At 55.3% G+C, this 18,951-nt stretch overlaps 2 protein-coding genes across 11 annotated transcripts in view; one reads left to right on the top strand and one right to left on the bottom strand.

Annotated features, from left to right (window-relative positions):
- Window positions 1–10,148, bottom strand: part of ANKRD24 (ankyrin repeat domain 24) — a 26,079-nt gene extending 15,931 nt beyond the window's left edge. For 5 of the 7 annotated variants that reach the window (XR_005019465.1, XM_036849014.1, XM_036849013.1 and 2 more), the window contains exons 1-3: window positions 10,062–10,148; window positions 7,958–8,029; window positions 516–873 (exon numbers count right to left, since the gene is read on the bottom strand). Coding sequence is in view for 4 of the 7 variants with exons in the window: in XM_036849014.1 (XP_036704909.1) it covers window positions 516–845 (330 nt within the window). In the remaining 3 variants the exon portion in view is untranslated. Of the gene's footprint in view, window positions 1–515; window positions 874–7,957; window positions 8,030–10,061 lie in introns of those variants that run through there. The other 2 variants (XM_036849017.1, XM_036849018.1) reach the window with 2 other exon arrangements.
- Window positions 10,149–11,268: 1,120 nt separating this feature from the next.
- On the top strand, window positions 11,269–18,838 carry SIRT6 (sirtuin 6). 4 transcript variants are annotated; one of them, XM_036848963.1, is made up of 8 exons: window positions 11,269–11,394; window positions 12,513–12,640; window positions 13,992–14,174; window positions 14,457–14,516; window positions 16,411–16,506; window positions 16,584–16,664; window positions 17,312–17,435; window positions 17,524–18,419. In XM_036848963.1, exons 1-8 carry the CDS (start codon window positions 11,329–11,331, stop codon window positions 17,863–17,865), a joined length of 1,080 nt encoding a protein of 359 aa, XP_036704858.1. In that variant the 5' UTR covers window positions 11,269–11,328; the 3' UTR covers window positions 17,866–18,419. The 4 variants fall into 4 exon arrangements, with proteins under 4 accessions (XP_036704858.1, XP_036704859.1, XP_036704860.1 ...); XM_036848966.1 differs by lacking the exon at window positions 11,269–11,394 and adding an exon at window positions 12,017–12,130 and having other exon boundaries at window positions 17,524–18,835; XM_036848964.1 differs by lacking the exon at window positions 13,992–14,174 and having other exon boundaries at window positions 17,524–18,837.
- The last annotated feature ends 113 nt before the right edge of the window (window positions 18,839–18,951 follow it).

Consider the following 18,951-nt stretch of genomic DNA (forward strand, 5'->3'; position numbering starts at 1 on the left):
CCATCTATCCTTTGACTGCCTCTGACATGCCACAATTGTCTCTCAAATGTCCCAAGATCTGAAATGCATTCCAAAATGTCTTCCCCAAATTCCTGACATGTTCTCCAAAATCATCCCCCCAATGACCCCATCATCTGTCCCCAAATTGTCCTCCCCTAAAATCTTTCAGATGTCCTCCAAAATTGTCCTCCAAATGTCAATATCTTTTCCCAAAAAATATCACCCAAAACAGCATCCAAATTGTCCCCACAAATGATCCCATGCAAAACTGTTCCCCAAAACTGTCCCTCTAAATTCTCCTGTGTCCCCATCTGTCCTCAAAACTGTCCCCCCAAATGTCCCATCCATCCCCCCCAGTCTCTGTCCCGCCCCCTCCCTCCTCCCTGATCATCCTTCGCGGGTCTCGGGGTGGAGGGTCTAGGCTCTGCGCGGTCAGGGGGCGAGGAGGGGCGGGACGGGGAGGGGAGGAAGGGCCCGCGCCCGCCCCGCTCCCGCGCCCCTTCCCCCGGCCCTACCGCAAAGGAGGCGGCGGCGCAAAGGCACAGCTGCTTCATGGTGTCCAGGGCGCCGGGCGGCCGGGCGTCCGGGCTCCGGGAAGTGACCAGAGGGAAGGGCCCGCGATGCCGGGGCTCGGCCGCCCGGCCCGCGCAGTCCCGCCAAGCCCCGCGCCAACCCTCGCCCGCGCGCCCCGCCTGCTGCCCCCCTCCCGGCCCCTCCCCTACGGGTGGGGGGGAGTGCCAGGGAAGGGGGCTGGGCTCTGGGGGAGGGGCACCGCGGTGGCCCGACCTGACCTTCTTGCCACCGGGAGGCTGAGGCAAAGAGGGCCAGGCTCCCAGGATCTGCATGGACCCGCCTGCGTTCGTCTCCGCCTCTCTGGGGAGGGGGGGGGGAAGAGGGGGAGTGTGGGATAGGGGGGTGGTCTCAGGTGACTCCCGGTCTGGTTCCACTGCCGCTGGGCTATCCAGGCTCTCCCTCACTCATTCATTCACTCACTCATTCATTCATTCATCATCCACCAGTGGGGCTCTGCAGTCTGACAAACCTGAATTTGAATCCAGGGCATCCCCCCCCCCGCCACGCCCCCTGCCCTCCACAAACCCGCATTTACCATCTATAAGATCGGCCCAGATACTTACCTGCTTTGGACTTCACTTTCCTCATCCGGGAAATGGGTTTCATATTAAACAGTACCTACTGCAGAGGGTTACTGAGAGGACTAAACGAGATGCTATATATGGGGCCTGGAACATAGTGCGCCATAAACACGGATTCAAAGAAAGATGCGGTTGGGCTGTGTGCATATCTAATACTGAATCCTAGGGACGCAGGACATAGTAGGTGCTCAGTTAAACCACTGAAAGACAGAGAGGACACAGCCTTTGGCTCTAACTCCAAGGGGCTGGGAGGGTCTGTGTTCTGCTGGTTTTCTCAGACTGGGAGCCCCTTGAGAGCAGGGTCCCACTGAGGCCTCCCTGCCAGAGGCCAGGGTGGGGTGGGCACCCCAGGGTGGGGTGGGCAGTTGGTGAATGTTTGCTCAGTTAATGTGTGACTCACAAGGCCAAGCCCTCTGAGCCATGTGTATTTCATTCATTCAGTCCACTCGTGCTACAGGGTACCTGGCACTGCACTGGGCATTGGGACTCAGTGGTGATGAAGACAGATGTCCCTGCTATCACTGAGGTCCCTGGGGAGACAGACACACCCATGGATTTATGAACCAAGGTGATCAGGGCTATTAAGAGGGAAGCCCAGGTGAGCTGGGAGCTCAGAGAGGACTCTTGATATCATCTGGGGAGTCAGGGAGGGCTTCCTGGAAGAAAGGACATCTGAGCTGAAACTTGAAGAATTGGCAGGAGTTGGGGAGTGGCAGGAACAAGATCATGTTTGGGAGAAATCATGAAATAAACTGCTCTCCTGGACCAGTGTGGTAGCCTCTGCCCTGGTCCAGGACCTGGGGCATGGGGTGGGGTGGGGTGAGGGTGTGCATACTTAAGGGTGGGGCAGAGGAGGAGAGGTGCTAGCATAGGAGCTGTAGGAGGGGGTCCTGGGAAGGAGGGGGAAACCGGGAGTGTGGGGTGTCAGGAGAGCCACAAACGGTTCCAAAAGTCAGGATAGTCCACTGTGTTGTGGATGCAAATTCAAGAAGGGACCAGGAGAAGGGACAAGATTGGGATTACAGGAGAGAGAAGGGATGTGTGAGGAGACAGGCCTTCAGGAGCCCAAATTTAAGAGCAATGACTGCTGACAGGCACTGGGGCTTTGAACCCAGCTTGGCCATTGTATAGTTGCTGTGTGACCCGGGGCCAGCCATTCTCCCTCTCTGGGCCTCAATTCTTTAACAGTGGGATAGATAATGGAACGAACACTACAGAGCCGGGTTCCTCCACCCAGAGGCACTGCTGACACTTCAGCCTGGTCATTCCCTGGGGTGGGGCCATCCTGGACTCTGTGGGGTGACGAGCGGCACCCCTGGTCCAGAAGCACACCCCCCACCATGTGACAACCGTAAATGTCCCAGGGATCACCCAGTGTACCTGGGGGCAGGATCACTGCTGTTGTCCGTGATTATTCTTAGACACCTTTAGGCAGATGGAGGGAGAGGTGGGGGCAGGTAAATGGAGAGTCTGCTGATAAGCAATTGGGGAGTTGGAAGGAGGGTGTTAAGGGCTCCTCTCTCCTCTTACACCGAGGGGGGGTGGTGTGACCCTCTCAGGCTTGTCCAGAGAGGAGACTGAAATGGATCTCCCAGCTCAGGCCTCGGATTTCCAACTGCCCTCGGCCTGTCCTTCTGGATGCTAGACAAGCTCAGAAGCCCCCCGCAGTGGGCCAAGGGCGTCGCTGTCCCGGTGGGGGCTTAGGCCAAGTCTTAGCGTCATCTCACTCCTCTCTCACCCCACACCCAATCCAGCAGCCAACCCCACCAGCTGTAAACTACGTCCAGGGACCCCTTCTCACCCGTGGTCCAGCCCCATCACAATTCTATCTGGAGGTCACCTCCTCCCAGGCCTCCCTGCTTCTGTTCCCCTCCCTGGTCCACCAGCTTCCTAAAGCCCACATCAGAGCATTTCTCTCTTCTGCTCAGAAGCCTCCAGCGACTTTGCATCAAATGCTAACTGCTCACAGAGCCCAGGAGGTTCTATGGCAAGGAGTCCAACTGCCAACTGAGGTCCCCAGGGCTGGGGCGGGGGGTGGCAAATCCCAGCCCACCCCACACCCACCTGGTTTGCTCCAGCTCAAGAGCTAAGAATGGTTTTTACACTTGTAAGTGGTCAGGGCAAAAAAAAAAATCAAAAGAAGAGTAATACTTCCTGACACATGAAAATTATATGAAATTCACATTTCAGTGTCCATAAAACAAGTGTTATTGGGATGGGGCTATGCCCATTCATTTTCAAATGGCCTATGGGAATTCCCCGGTGGTCCAATGGTTAGGACTCCATGCTTTCACTGCCGAGGGCCGGGGTTCAATCCCTGCTCAGGGAACTAAGATCCCACAAGCTGTGTGGCGTGGCAAAAAAAAAAAAAATTTACTTTCTGGCCCTTTTACAGGAAAAATGTGCCTAGCTTTGCTCTATACAATCCTCCTTGTCAACTCTCTGAACTCATCTCCCTCTACCTTTCCCCTGGTCCGTGACATCCTGCCGCAGTAGTCTCCTTTCTGGTCCTCAGACAGCTCTGCCCACCTCCGGGCCTTTGCCCTTGCTGTGTCCTCCACCCGGAATGCCCTCCTTCCTCCACCGCCCACAACGCTGATTCCTTTACTGTCTTTTGCACTGGAAGACACCTCTTCAGAGAGCCCTTCTCTGATCACCCCTTGTCACTCTGACCCCTTAGTGGGGGGTTATCTTTCCTTCATCGTTCTTATCACTACCTGACATCATCCTGTGTACCTTTCCGAAAATATTGTTTCCTCTTGATTTCTTCACAGAATGTCACCTCTGCACAGGCAGGAATTTTTGTCCCCCTTAGTCACTGTGGCTGGATCCCCAGCAGGTACCGGGTATAGATTTTGAAGGACCCGGTGCAAAATGAAAATGCAGGGCCCCTTGTTGAAAAATTATGAAGAATTTCAAGATGGGGAGAAATGAGTATGAAAACAAACATGGGGCCCTTCTGAGTGGCAGGGTGTGTGTGTGTGTGTCTGTGAAGCAGGCCCTGATCTCCAGCCCACAGTAGGTGCTGAATAAATGTTTGTTGAATGAATTAAAGAAATAGTGACTCATTTAAAATAAGGTCACATATCTAATATATATCTATATGTACATTTGTTCATTTCAAGAGTACTTTTCAGGGCATCCTAATAATAAACTACAAGCTACAAAATTCAGTCAATCCCCTAGTGCCTGTGTTGATCTAATAGCAATAAACTACTTCGTTCAAACCGAAAAAAAGAAAAAGAAAAAGAAAAAGAAACCGTGACTCTGGGAATAAAAGTGAGGGAGAGACAGACAGACAGACAGATTTTCCAAAAAGTGTTGAGGCACCGGGAGTCTATGAATCTCTAAAATTTTCTACAAATCCGCAATCTTCTTCCTTGTAGGATTTTTCTAAAACCTGAAATAAGGGCAGGAGGTTGATGGGAATCCAAAAACTAGGCTCCCGGCTCCAGTTAACTCCCATCTTTTTTTTTTTTTTTTTTTTTTGCGGCATCGCGTGGCATGTGGGATCTTAGTTCCCCGAACAAGGGACCAAACCCGTGCTCCCTGCATTGGAAGCACGGAGTCTTAACCACTGGACCGCCAGGGAAGTCCCTCCCATCTTATGGATGGAAAAACTGAGGCCCAGAGAGGGTGCGAGAAGGCTCACAGCAAGTAGGGCGCTCTGCTGGGACCTGGCAGAGCAGGCTGTATCATGAGAGAAGCAGAAAGGAGCGGGGAGGGCGTGCCGGGCAGGTTGTGTGCTGAGAATGGGAAACGGAAGGTCCGGAGAGATGGAGACGGAGGTGGAGGCGCACCACTGCAGTCGCGGGTGTTTGCTTTCTTCCCTCGGGGCAGCCGAACAAAAGCTGAACCTGACTCCTGCATTTGGCAGAGAAACTGGAGCCTGGCAGGTAGAGGGACTGACGGGGGTGGGGGGCGGTTTTGGCGGGGGAATGGAGGACCAGCTTCTCCTCTCTTTCCTCCCCCAGGCCTCCCATCTGCCGCGCCCGCTCCAGCCCAGGCGGGCTCTGCTCTCTGCCCCCGCCCTCCCTGACATACCCAGAGACCCTCACACCCAGGCTGAGGTTTTAACATCCCTCTATTCCCGCCCTCCTCATCTTGACTCTGTGCCAGGCACCTATCAAAACACACCCAGGTCCCAAATTAGGTGTTTTTTTGTTTTTGTTTCTTTTAGAGGCACAAACGTTTTGAAGGATTGGATTTCAACAGGACTCTGCTTTTGAAATTCAACAATCGTATGGTTTGGTTTACCACTGGCTACAACTTCTCGGGAATTTTTAGCAGGAAATGCGAACACTAACTAGGAATCGATTTCAAACGGGATGAAAACTTTAGGATCGTTCTGCAGTGAATGAAGCTAACACCATGCCACGTTTTGTAGGGATTAACAAACAATTTATTCCTTGCTCTGGTGCCCTCTCTCTCTCTCTCTCTCTTTCTCTCTCCCTCCCCCTCTCCCTCTCCTTCCCTCTCACTTCAATCAATGCACTTTCCCCCCCAACCAAGGCCCAATAACACAGCCCTAGTAACACAGGTGATCCTAGTAACACAGCCTGCGGAGAAGGCAGGCATCTCACTTCCTAGCTGTGTGACGTTGGGCAAGTTCCTTAACCTCTCTGGGCATCGTTTACTCATTTATAAAGTGGAGATAAAAGCTCCTACCCTACATGATTGTTATGAGGGTTAAAGGAGCTGACATCTGCAAAGCACATGGAAATCTCCTTGTAGTGTTTGAAAACAAATAAATAAAAACAAAAATGGGATGAAATAAAAATGAGTTCAACGACATTAAATGTAAATTTTAAACGTTAAAATAAACAAAATGAAAGGAATGTTAAAATTGATAAATAATAAAAATACATTTAAAAATCATTTTGAGGGGGGAATTCCCTGGCGGTGCAGTGGTTAGGACTCTGAGCTTCCACTGCAGGGGGCATGGGTTCGATCCCTGGTCAGGGAACTAAGACCCCACAAGCCGCACAGCACAGCCAAAATAAATAAATAAATAAATAAAATAAAAATAAAATAAAATAAAAATCAGTTGGGAAAACTTTGGAAGGCCAGAGAATGGCGGAGATATATGCAAAGTCACCGAGCTAGTCAGGGACAGAGGAAGGATTCGAACCTAGAGCCACCTGACTGTAAAACCAGGCTTGGGACTTCCCTGGCGGTCCTGTGGTTAAGACTCTGCTCTTCCACAGCAGCGGCCACGGGTTCGATCCCTGGCTGGGGCACTAAGATCCTGCATGCCGTGCAGCACGGCCAAAAATTTTTTTTAAATTAAAAAATAAAACCAGGCTTGTTCCTCTGCCCCGTTTTTGACATTCAAGGACTCCTCAGGCTGGGCCCTCTCGGGTCTCAGCTCCCCCTCACAATCTCTGCTCCAGCCAAAAGAACCTCTTCATCATCCCATTATGTCCCTGTATCAACCAGGCTCTGCCCAGCCTCCAGACCTTTGCTCACACTGGTCCCCATCTCCCTCCCTGTGTGCCTTCACTTGTCTAAATCTTCCCTGTCCTTCCAGGCTCTGCTCCAGCACCACCTCCTCCAGGTAGCCTCCCTGATTGCCTTGGGCCTTCCGGATGGGAAGGCCCTGTCATGGGAGAAAGACCAAGGGCTCTAAAGTCAGACACGCGTGGGTTTGAATCTCCCCGTTGCCACTTTACTCTGTGACCAGGAGAGGTGAGTTAACCTCTCTGGACCCTGGTTTCTTTGTGCTGTAATTGGGAAGTTTAGCCTGACAGAGGCCAGTGCTCAGGAAGGCTGGCTGCCAGAGTCTACATCTGAATGCTCACTTAGCTTCTGTGACTCTGTGCCCTGGACCAGCCTGCACACTGGCAGGGACTAGCGGGGCCGGGAGGGAGTGGGTAATGAATGAGGAAGGAGCACAGTCTCTGGAAGTTCACAGCCCAAAATATAGCTGCAAGAGAAGCCAGCAAGACCCTACCTCAGGGCCTTTGCACTGGCTGTTCCCTCTGCCTGGAATGCAATTCCTGCAAATACACACATGATTTCCTCCTCCTTTCCCTTCTGATCTTTGCTCTAATATCAGCTTCTTGGTGAGGCCTTTCCGGACAACCTGCTTTAAAACTGCAACCATCTCCCCTGCCCCAGATGCTTTAAATTCCCTTTCTTTGCTTTCTTTGTCTCCCTGGTACAAAATATGCCTTTCACTTATTTATCTTGTTCAGCATCCATCTCCCCAACACAGCTGTCAGCTCCACAAGGGCAGGGATTTCGGTCTGCCCTGTTGACTGCTGTGTCCTCTGTGCCTAGAACAGCACCCAATACAAATATTTGCTGAATAAATACTCAAAAGCAAGAAATCAGGGTCCCCGAGAAAGTGAGGCCCCAGAAAAGCAAGTGGTCACTGTAGCTGAGAATAGAGATCTTCCGGAAGAAATGTTCTTGGAGCCAAATTGTGAGGGATGGGGAGGATCCGATGCATAGTAGTACAGGGAAGAGAATTGCAGGTGGAGGGAACAGCCTGGACAAAGGCATGGTGGCTGAAAAGCTTGAACAGGAAGTAATGTGGAGATCAGGGCAGCAGGGGGCAGTAGAGAGGAAAGGGAGGGGAGGTGGCCAGAGGCTAAAAGGGTAAACTTGAACCTGTGGATGGTGGGGAACCATAGAAGAGTTTTGAACAGGGAGGGGCTTGGTCATACGGAAGCTGCCAAAAGAATCTGATGACAGACGGAGGACAGCAGTCCAAGGGCCCAGTGGATCTTCAGCCAGGTCCTGGGGGACAGGAGCCTGAAGTTGGGGGACATCGGGCATCTCAGTGGCCTCAGACTCACCTCTGTCTTCTTAAATCGTGCCCGGAGGGTCTTCATGGCCAGTGTCAGGTGTTTCTCCTCTCCCCAGGCCACCTACAGAAGGCCAGGGGGTAAGAGACATCAATCCTGGTGGGCAGGAGAGCCGTCCACCTCCCACTCCTCAAAAGTACCACTTCCTCCTCCCCCCCTGGCCATCCCAGCCCCTAGAGCAGGACATGGACCTATCCCATCTTCTAACTTCTGTGTGTCCTTCAGCAGGTCACTTGCCCTCTCTGTGTTTTACATCCCTCTTCCATAAAATGCAGGAAATAATCCCCTCCTAACCAACTTGTGGCCAGTTTCCTGTGAGGTCCCTAGCATAGAGCCTGGCAAACAGTAGGTGCTCAATAAATGTATCCCACCAGTATTCCCTGTTGCCCAAGTAGATCAGGCTTTTTCTGGTTTCAAGCTTTTATCTGTGCAGTTACTTCTACCTAGGATGCCTTTTTTTTTTTTCCTTCTCTGGTGAACTCCTATTCATCCTTCACAGCCCAGTTCCAAAATCCCATGGTGTTCTGATCAGCTTTGCCTCTTACTAGTAGGCAGAACTCTAACTCCTCAAATTGGGTTCCCCCAGCTCTTCCTCTGCCCCACCCCTGGCTCCAGAGGCTGGAAGTGTCTGGACTGGTTCTGTTTTCTTGAATAGTTAGGGGCTCCTGGGGGGCCAGGCCCAGAGCCGAGGTGTCTTAGCACAGAGACATGTTTCTTGGAAACATTTTCAGAGAGAAAATTCTTGCAGCTAAGTCCCCTTACACCAGCCTGGCTCCTGTGTGAGTGAGAGCATGGAGGCAAGTCACCCAAGGTGGGCAGAGGTCTGGGGTGATGGCTGCATGCATGTGTGTGCACGTGTGAGCACAAGGTATGTGTGTGCATGCATGTCTGTCCAGCTTAGCCTGTTTTGAGTTTCGTGCATGTGCAGGTATAGAGGTCAGGCAGGGATCTCAAGGGGGCATTTTGCCAGGTGTCTGGCTAGGAATTCCTTCCTATGTCTGAGTGGGATTTCTGTTAAGACATATCCTTCACCTGTCCTTTCACCTGCTCACCTGCCCATGAATTCTCCAAATCATCTTTCCGCCCATCCACTCACCTGTGCATCCATCCTCCAACCCAAGCACTTCTACATCCACCCACTGTCCACCATCCGCCCAACTTATGTTCTCATGGTCCTCCACGTACCCTTCAACAGTGCTCTATCCACCATCCACCCACCATCCACCTGCCCATCCACCCACCATCCACTCATCCATCCAATCACCCACTGGCCACCACCTACCCACTCATCCACCCAACTCATCTTCTCATGGTTCTCCACGCACCCTTCAACCATCCTTCATCCATCACCCACCCACCATCCCACCCACCATCCCATCCACCCACCCAACCACTCATCCAACCACCTATCTCCCTCAACTATCCACCCACCCATCCACCTATGCACCCACCCATACAGCCAACATCCACCTACCATCTACCCACCCAACCATCCTTCATCCACCATCCACTGACCCATCTACTTACCACGCATCCATCCAAAACCCACCCACCCATCCATCCACTTGTTCATCCACCCGCCCATCCATCTACTGCCTATCCTTTCATTCACCCCTTCAATTTACCCCGTTCAATCAATGTACCCATTCACTCACCACCCACCCCACCCTTCTTCTTTACTCCTGTCTAACGGACTCAATCACACCCAGAGCAGGGTGTAACTGACACCCAAGAGAGGAGTCCGCAGGTTGCCTGGGCAGGAGGTAATCCACAGGCTGGGGGAGGGGGAAGTACCCTCATCTAGGGAGCTGCTTCCTGGAAGAGGTGATGATATATGAACAGGGCCTGATGGCTGGGCAGGATATTGAGCTGCAGCAGCAGAAAAAGAGGGTACGTACCCTAGACAGCACAAAGGCTGGGAAGTGGGAGGTGCACGCATGAATGAGTGTGTGTGGGGGTGTCAGCGTGCCTCAGCATAGGTGGGACACACACCAGCCTTTCCTTTCTCCCACATGCCAGGGATCAGGGGCAAGGAGCCTGAGGCCCTTAAGGGGAGCCTCCATCCCAGGCCTCCCTTAACTCCGTCCCCTCCTACCTCCTGCAGCTCCAGTGACTCCAGCACCAGGCCACTGTGTCCACTGCCAGCTCTGGTTACCTGCTCCCAGCTGGGCCACCAGCTCGCACCAGCAGCTCCCAGCTCTCAGCTCTGACACCTGATCAGCTCTGAGCGGGCAGCTGCCCCAGGGGGCCGGGGATGAACAGAGGGAGGAGACAGGCTGGCAGCAGGGCTGTCTGTTGGCCAAGGGGCTCTGGTGGGAAGACACCGATGTTCTTCCCGACCATGGCTGGACGGATTTCAGTTTCTGGAATGAGCCACCCTTTTCCTCTCTTCTCAGCCTTTGTACTTGCGGTCCCTATGCCAGGAGCCCTCTTTCTGTACCTCCTGTCACCCCCCAACTGGCTGATTCTCCCCACCACAATCGTACTCACTGTTCAGATCTTTGCTGCCACATCCCCTCCTCCAGGAAGCCTTGCTGGTTGCCCCCAGGCTGGGTCAGGCGCCTCCTCTGAGCTCCTTCATTGCCCAGTGCCCTCATTACAACCCACTCACACTAAGTCACCATTGCCCCGTCACAGGGTGCTGCCTGTGTTCTCCAGCGTCTCCCCAGTAAACAATACATTTCTTAAATGAGTCCTCAAGGCCTCCAGCCCCAGTGAGTGTGAGCAGTTTCCCCAGCCTCTTGGTGAAGTCAGGACCTGTCCTGCTGACTGATAATCATCCACCTGGATAATGTTCAGATAACTTAGAGTGGCGTCCGTGACCCTCCCTAGTGAAGCCCCAAATTGCCACCCCCTGCGGCCCCCGCACACATGCACAGGTACCCTGCATTTGTAAATTTAGAAACTTATGAAATGTGCAGGGGAAAGAACCTTGGACTCGAAGCATAAGTCCTGGGTCCCTTCTCTCAGGCTCTGTCCTGTGAGGGGTGGGGTGCGGGGAAGGGGAGTATCAGTTTACTCATTTGTAAAAAGGGGAAAGAGGGAAACGATCGCTTGCGCCCCTCATTTTAGAGGTGACTAGAGAACTCTCACGTGGTCAGTCCCTTAGTTTCCAGCTCGGGTCACTGGACAGCCCTTTTCCCGCCACTCTCCACATCCCCAGCACAGTAGGAAGCTGGCTGCTCTTTGCCAGCAGTTAATATGGCGACTGAGGCGTCAGCACGAGGCGCATGCGCCTTGGGGAGAAGAGGCCGGGTACGGAGGATGAGAAGGCGGCTCCTCCTTCTTCCTTGTCCCACCCCGTTTCCGGCGGACGCGGCTGCAACAAGGGAAACTTTATTGTTCCCGTTGGGGTCTCGAGGATGTCGGTGAATTATGCGGCGGGGCTGTCGCCGTACGCGGACAAGGGCAAGTGCGGCCTCCCCGAGGTGAGCGCGGCTGGGTGTCCCGACGGCCATCGTCAGGGCCGTGGGCTGGGCGGGGCCGCCTGGCAGCGGGCATTCTGGGAGTATCAGGAGACACTGAAGCTAGACAATGGGAGGGACTTCCCAGTGAGGAGGGGGCGGGAAGTGACGCCCCAGCGCGCCTGGGGACGCGACCACGCCCAGCTCCGGGTCGGTCAGGCTGGGACTGAGGCTAGGACCCACGTCGGGAAGTCCTGAAGTTCTGATGGGGGACCAGGGGCTGTAGTTCCAGGCGGAAGGCACTACCGGGGCAATGGCGCGGAGGTGGGAATAAACAAACTTGGAGAACAGATTAGGCCAGAGAGGTTACCAGAACCAGGCCAGGATGGGCCTCAAGTGCCAAGCTGGGGAGCTGACACCGTCCTGAGGGTGTGATGAGGAAGGGTTTTGAGCTGGGGAGGAACCTGGAGGATGTAAGTCAGAAAGACCCCTCCAGCCACGCCGAGAGGAAGTCCCCACCATACACTGAGACCTTGGCGGGGTCACTTCCTTTTGTGTCTCCTCTCTTCTGTAAACGGGGGAGAAGATTGCCCCCGCCCCACAAAGGCTAGTGCGCCCCTTCCGAGTCAGGCATTAGTGAGCTCCCAGGTGGTGTGAAGCCCCACTCCTCTTCTGCCTGGTTTCCACTTTATTCCACAAACATTTATTAAGCACTTACCATGCACCAGACACTTTCTCCGCCCTGGGGCCACATCAGAAGGTGAGAGGCCTCGAAATATGGCGTGGTTAGTTTGTATGGGCTGGGTAATTTCATAGGCTAGTTAGTGAGTGGGAGAATTATTCCAACTATTTCGGGGAAGGGGTGGGGAGTTCCAGGAATTGGGCCACCGCCCACTTTTCGGCCATTTATGGTTAGCCTTTGAACTGTCCTGACACCTGTGGGTGTTAATACATTTAGCATATGCTGAGGTATTACAATGAGTGTATAATGAGGCTCCAGGTCTACTGGAAGTCGAATCTTCCGCCATCTTGGACCTTTAACCAGTTTTTGTTACGTCCTACGGCTGTGTCACTCTTTTAAAGGTTGTGCCCTGCCCCCTTCCCTCCTGTTTCACTCCCTTCCACTCTCTCCCACCCAACAGGTCTTTGACCCCCCTGAGGAGTTGGAGCGGAAGGTATGGGAGCTGGCACAGCTGGTCTGGCAGTCCTCCAACGTGGTGTTCCACACGGGCGCGGGCATCAGCACAGCCTCAGGCATCCCCGACTTCAGGTCCGTGCGCATGGAGGGAAGTCAAGGCAGGGCTTCCCTGTGAGCTCGCAGATGTGTGGCCATCGGAACCCCTACTGCCGCCTTCCCTCCCGCTGAGTCTGGGGTGATCTGTCAGTCCCCTGGGGTGTTGGGGATGGGAAAGACCCTTCCTTTGGAGCATGTCCCTTTATATCACACCCAGCATTCCATTCCACCGGCCAGAACTTGGTCACCTGACTATACCGAGTTGCAAGTGTTGCTGGGAAATGTAGTCTTTCGTCTAGGCGCACTGTGCAAGGCTAAGTAGTGGGGTTCTTTTATTACCAGAGAAAAAGGGGAGAATTGATATCAAGGACAATTAGCTCCATACTCACTTGCAAATATTTTTCTGTCAGACCTCTGGTGGGACAAGTGGCTTAACCACCTGGACCTCAGTTTCCTCACCTGTAAGTGAGGGTGTGAGGACAGATAATGTCTAACTTTAGGCAGGCTGTGTTAGACAAGAGTCTCATTGCTGAAAAGCAGGGGTCTCTAACTGATGGCCTCCGAGTGGCCCCCGTAGGTGCTGAGTGTGCAACCCTACCCCGTAGGGCAGGCCTATCACAATTGTACTCTCTTTCTAAGGCCTCTCAGGCCCCCGGAGCAGACTCCTAACAGCAGAAGAGCAGATTCCTTGTTCTTGGAGGAATGTTAGAATTTTAAGGTGTGAATCTCACCCCCCTTCCATAACCTGCCATGGCTCCCCATTGCCACACAGGAGAGTTCTAAGCACTTCAGGCTGGAAATCAAAGCTCTTCCCAACCTAGCCCTGGATCAACTCTCCAACCTCAGCCCCTGCAGCCCCCAGACCACTCACAGGCTGTTGCCAGACCCCTGGCCTTTGCTTACCTCTTCTGTCTGAGCTGCCCGGCCCTTTCCTGTCTGTTCAAGAGACAGCTCAGCCTCCTCCAGGAAGCCTTCCCACAGTTCCACAAAGAGCCCTCACCGCTTCTACTGGGCCAGCCCAGCCCCGGGTTCCTCCCTCTGCCCCAGCCCCACAGAGCTGGAGGGTCTGTGTCCACCTATGTCTCTCCCCACAAGATGGAGGACTCCTTGAGGGCAGGGCCTGGGTCCCCTAGAGCCCCAGCATCACCCAGCGCAGGGCCAGGCTCAGTGCAGCAGCAGTAAGTGTTGGTGGAATTGAATAGTTAATTTCTGCCCTTGTGTACCACGTTCTCCCTCCTTCCTCCCCCACCCCCTCCTTTGACTGTGTCACTCTCTCTCTGATTCTCTTTCTCTGCCTCTGTTTCTCTGTCTCCTCTTCTCTGTCCTTTTCTGTCCCCTCTCTTCCTGATCCCTAAGCTCTCTCTGTCTCTCCCGCCTGCCACCTCAGGGGCCCCCATGGCGTCTGGACGATGGAGGAGCAGGGCCTGGCCCCCAAGTTCGACACCACCTTTGAGAACGCGCGGCCCACGAAGACTCACATGGCACTGGTGCAGCTGGAGCGCGTGGGCCTCCTCCGCTTCCTGGTCAGCCAGAACGTGGACGGGCTGCACGTGCGCTCCGGCTTCCCCAGGTGCACCCCGCGTCCAGCCGCGCTCAGCCTTGGGCAGGCTGCCCCTCTCTCCGAGCCTCAGTTTCCTCATCTGGAAGACGGGTGTTGATGGCAGCCCCTCCCTCTCAAGGCCACTGTGGCGATTCAGCCAGGAGAAATGCTTGGTGCTCAGCTGCCACTGTCAGTGTCTGCCAGGCGGGCACGTCTGGAGAATCGAGATCCCCTCTTCCTGGTCCTGGGGGGGATTCCAGCCCTGAGCCCTCTGGATCTCCTCCACTAAGCCTCTTCCTTCTCCTCCCACAGGGACAAGCTGGCAGAGCTTCACGGAAACATGTTTGTAGAAGAATGTGTCAAGTGTAAGACGTGAGTGCCACGGAGGGTAGGGGCGGGGGCCCAAGGCGTGGATGACCCAGGTCGGGCTCTGCAGGAGGGCCTTGTGAGTTGAACCTGATGTTTCCAGAGACGAGGGTGTGACCCTCCCAGGGTGGGACTTGGGGGCGTATCTTCCTCCCAGGAGGTGTATTCATTTCCTGCAGCTGCTGTAACAAACTGCCACAACCTGAGTAACTTAAAACAACAGAAACTGATAGTCTCATGGGTCTGAAAGCTCGAAGTCCACAATCAAGGTGTTGGCAGGGCCGTGCTCCCTCTGAACCCTGTTGCAGAGGATCCTTCCTGCCTCTTCCAGCTCCTCGTGGTTTCCAACCATCCTTGGCTGTAGACTCATCACTCCAGCCTCTGACTCTTTTATCACGTTTCCGTGTCCCTGTGTGTCTGTGTCCCCTTCTCTTTTTTTTTTTTTTTTTTTTTAATATTTATTTGTGGCTTTAGTTGCGGCACGCAGGATCTTCGTTGTGGCATGCGGGATCTTTTTTAGTTGCCACATGCGAGCTCTTAGTTGCAGTTGCAGCGTGTAGGATTTAGTTCCCCAACCAGGGATCGAACCCGGGCCCCCTGCATCGGGAGCACAGAGTCTTACCCCCTGGACCACCAGGGAAGTCCCTGTGTCCCCTCTTCTTATAAGGACACCAGTCATATGGGTGAGGGGCCACCCTACTCAAATGTGACCTCATCTGAACCCACCCAGTACATCTGCAACAACCCTACTTCCAAATAAGGTCTTATTCCAAAATACTTGGGAGGCACCACTCAGCCCGTAACAGGGTGTGACGGGGCATTCTTCTGGCTCTGGGAAGGCTGAGCCTTCCTGGAACAGGAGGGCTCTGGGCGTGTCTCCCTCTGCTGGGCAAGCAGCCTTACGGGTGTGAATAACTCAGGTGTGGTGGGTGCGTGTGGCTCCCCTGCGGGTGGAATCTCTTGAGACCAGAGCACAGGTGGGGCCCCAACTTTAAAAAACAAATTTTTTTTCTCTCTAAATTTATTTCGAAAAACTTCTATCTGGTGGAAAACTCACAAGAACCATACAATGAACTCATACTTCACCTAGACCGGGGATCCCCAACTTTTTCCTGTACAGGGCCAGATGGTAAATACCTTCAGCTTTGTGGGCCAGACTATCTCTGTCGTGACTATCAGCTCTGTAGCGTGAAAGCTGCTATAGACAGCACTTAAAGGAATGGGCATGGCCGTGTGCCAATACAACTTTATTTATGAAAATGGGAAGCAGAGGGCCGGATTTGATCCTCAGGGCTATGGTTTGCTGACCCTGACCTAGATTCATCAATGTTACCATTTCGCCACAATTTGTTTCTCCTCTTCTCTCTGTGTTCAGATTTGCTCTACTGTTCAAGGGGCAGATTTCCTTATCCTTTGCCCCTTAAACCCTTTAGACATCTCCCACGAGCCACGGTATTCTCTTCCACAGCCGCGGTGCAGTTTCTGAAGTCAGGAAATGTAAAAACCACAAACGCGACTATTCGATCCCCAATCTGTGTTCCCAGTGTTCCCTCCCATTGTTGCTGTTTTTCCCCTGGTGCAGGGTCCAACCCAGGGTGGCACTCTGCATGCCAGTGTCCCATCTCTTTAGTCTCCTTTACCTGGAGCAGTTCCCGACCTTTCTCTGTTTTCCGAGCTGTGGACCTTTTGAAGCAGCCAGGCCAGCTGTTTTGTGGCAGGCCCCCTCTGCCCCCCCCGTGGTGGGTTTGCCAGATGTCCCCTCATGCTTAGATTCTGGTCATGTGGCCCCCGCTTTCCTGGGAGAACAGCTGCCTGCAAAAAGCAAGAGCCACCCAGGTGGGGCCGCAGGGTAGGCACCTGGGAGCAGTCAGGGAGCTGACCCCTCCCCCTCCCGACACAGGCAGTACGTCCGGGACGCCGTCGTGGGCAGCATGGGCCTGAAGGCCACCGGCCGGCTCTGCACCGTGGCCAAGTCAAGGGGGCTGCGGGCCTGCAGGTAAGCGGCCCCTCCCCACGCCCTGGTCCCCAGGGGAGGTGGCCAGTGTCCCTGCTGACTCCCCGCTCTCCATACAGGGGGGAGCTGAGAGACACTATCCTGGACTGGGAAGACTCCCTGCCTGACCGGGACCTCACTCTGGCCGATGAGGCCAGCAGGTCTGACCCCCGCCGAGCCCAGGGTGGGGTGGGCAGGGGAGGGGCAGAAACACAGCCAGCTGCAACCCCGGAGACATCAGGAAAGAGGTGGCCCACACCCTCTCTGGGCTTCGCTTCCCCCGTAACAATGGCAGCTCCTGTGTACCGAGCCCTCATACCCCTGGCCCCGGCCAGAGGCCTCACACACCATCCTCACCACAGCCCAGGGTGGGTGCTGCTCGGGGCCCATTTTACAGACGAGGATACCGAGGCTGGAGCAAGCTGACACCTCCGTCCACACTGCCCAGCCAGGAATGACTGAGCCAGGTCTGGAACCCAGGAGTCCAAGTGGGGAAGGTCCCACCCACATCAGCAACTCCACTCCTGCCGACGGGGTGGGGTGGCTCCGGCGGAAGGGAAGCGGCGGGCAGGATTCAGGGCAGCTTGGAAGCTGGGGCAAGCCGGCCCCCAGGCAGAGATGGGCGCTGTGTGAGCCGGCCTCCCAGGGCTGGCGCCGGCGTGTCAGCAGAGCAGTGAAGCCATGGCATTTGAGCAAGGGTGGGGTGGTGTGTGTGTCGGAGACCGCCCGCCCCCAGCCTCGTGGGGCAGGAGGGGGCTGCAGAGACCCTTGCCGAGGGGCTCAGGCTAATCCCGCCTCCTGGCCCCAGGAACGCGGACCTGTCCATCACGCTGGGCACCTCCCTGCAAATCCGGCCCAGCGGGAACCTGCCCCTCGCCACCAAACGCCGCGGAGGCCGGCTGGTCATCGTCAACCTTCAGCCCACCAAGCACGTACGTGCTGGAGCCCACCCGTGACCCCTGACACCCCACGCCCCCCCAAGCCTTCTCCCTCCGCCTGACCGGTCCCCGCCCCCCGCAGGACCGCCACGCAGACCTGCGTATCCACGGCTATGTAGATGAGGTCATGACCCGGCTCATGAAGCATCTGGGCCTGGAGATCCCGGCCTGGGACGGCCCCCGCGTGCTGGAGAGGGCGCTGCCACCCCTGCCCCGCCCACCCACCCCCAAGCTGGAGCCCAAGGAGGAGGCCCCCGCCCAGCTCCACAGCCCAGCGCCCACCAGCCCCAAGCAGGAGCCCACAGCTGAGCCTGGCGCCCAGCACAACGGCTCCGGGCCCGCCAGCCCCAAAAGGGAGCTGCTGGACAGTCCTGCTCCCCGCAGGCCCCCCAAAAGAGTGAAGACCGAGGTGGTTCCCAGCTGACCAGGGGGCCTGGGGAGGGCGGGGCTCTTTGTAGAAACCATGGATTCTTTTTTTTTTCTTACTGGTTTCACTTTGTTACTTGTCTCTGTCCTTGGGGGGAGACCTCAGGGTGCTGAGAGCTGGGCTCCAGGCCCCGGGGCAGACTTGCCCTCCATTGCACCTCCCTTTAGCTTGGGGCCTCTGGAGGGGGCCTGGGAAGGAGCATCCCCCCTGGACCCTGACCTTGGAGCTGACACCCCCCCACCCCGTACCTGCTCCAACCCCAGGCTCCAGCCTCTGACTCAGGATGTTCCTGGGAGGTGTGGCCAGGCCCTCTGTGGTTTCCTCTGACCCCTGGGCCCTCACACTCTCCAGCCCCTGCCTACCCCCAGACAGCCTTCACAGTCCCTCCAGGAGGGAAGGGAGGCAGGGCCATCATTTAGGAGCCAAACTTCATGGCAGGACAGACAATAGAAGCTCACACTGCCTTTGGGGCTGGAGGAAGAAGGGTGGGTCCACCTGGCTTCCTCCAGGCTTCCAGAAAAGCCTTCAATGCAATAAAAGAATTTCTTGCATCTGAGTCTGTGTTTGCCATCCACAACCTTGCCCTGGGTCCTAGTCCCTGGGGGCAGGGCTGTGTGGTCCCCTCACCCCCTGGGATGTGTGCCTGGGCATGCAGTCCAGGCCTGGGGGCGAAGGAGGGCCTTACCAGCTGCTGACATTTGCTGAGTCCTCAGTTTGTAATTCTGACTTGCGGGATTCTTTATTATGTGCCCTCTGCTACTAGGCTGTGAGCCCCTTGAGAGAGGCCGCGTTTTTTGATCGCAGTTGCAACCCCCAGGCACCTGTGCTTGGGGAGGGCCAGGGTGACGCGTTAAAGGAAGAGCACAGGTGCAGCTGGGGTCAGTCCTCCCCAGCTGTGACCTTGGGCAGGTCCCTTCATTCCCGATGCCTCAGTCTCCTCATCCATAAAACGAGCAGGGTGGGGGTCCCGGCCCCGCAGGAAGGCAACTGCCGCAGGCCTTCCGCGAATACCCCGGAAGGGTCGGGGTGGGGGTGGGGGTGGGGGGCGGGCCAGAGCTACCTTGCACTCCTGGTGCGCCCTGC

Source organism: Balaenoptera musculus, chromosome 3, assembly GCF_009873245.2.
Source record: "Balaenoptera musculus isolate JJ_BM4_2016_0621 chromosome 3, mBalMus1.pri.v3, whole genome shotgun sequence".
NCBI classification, from domain to species: Eukaryota; Metazoa; Chordata; class Mammalia; order Artiodactyla; family Balaenopteridae; genus Balaenoptera; species Balaenoptera musculus.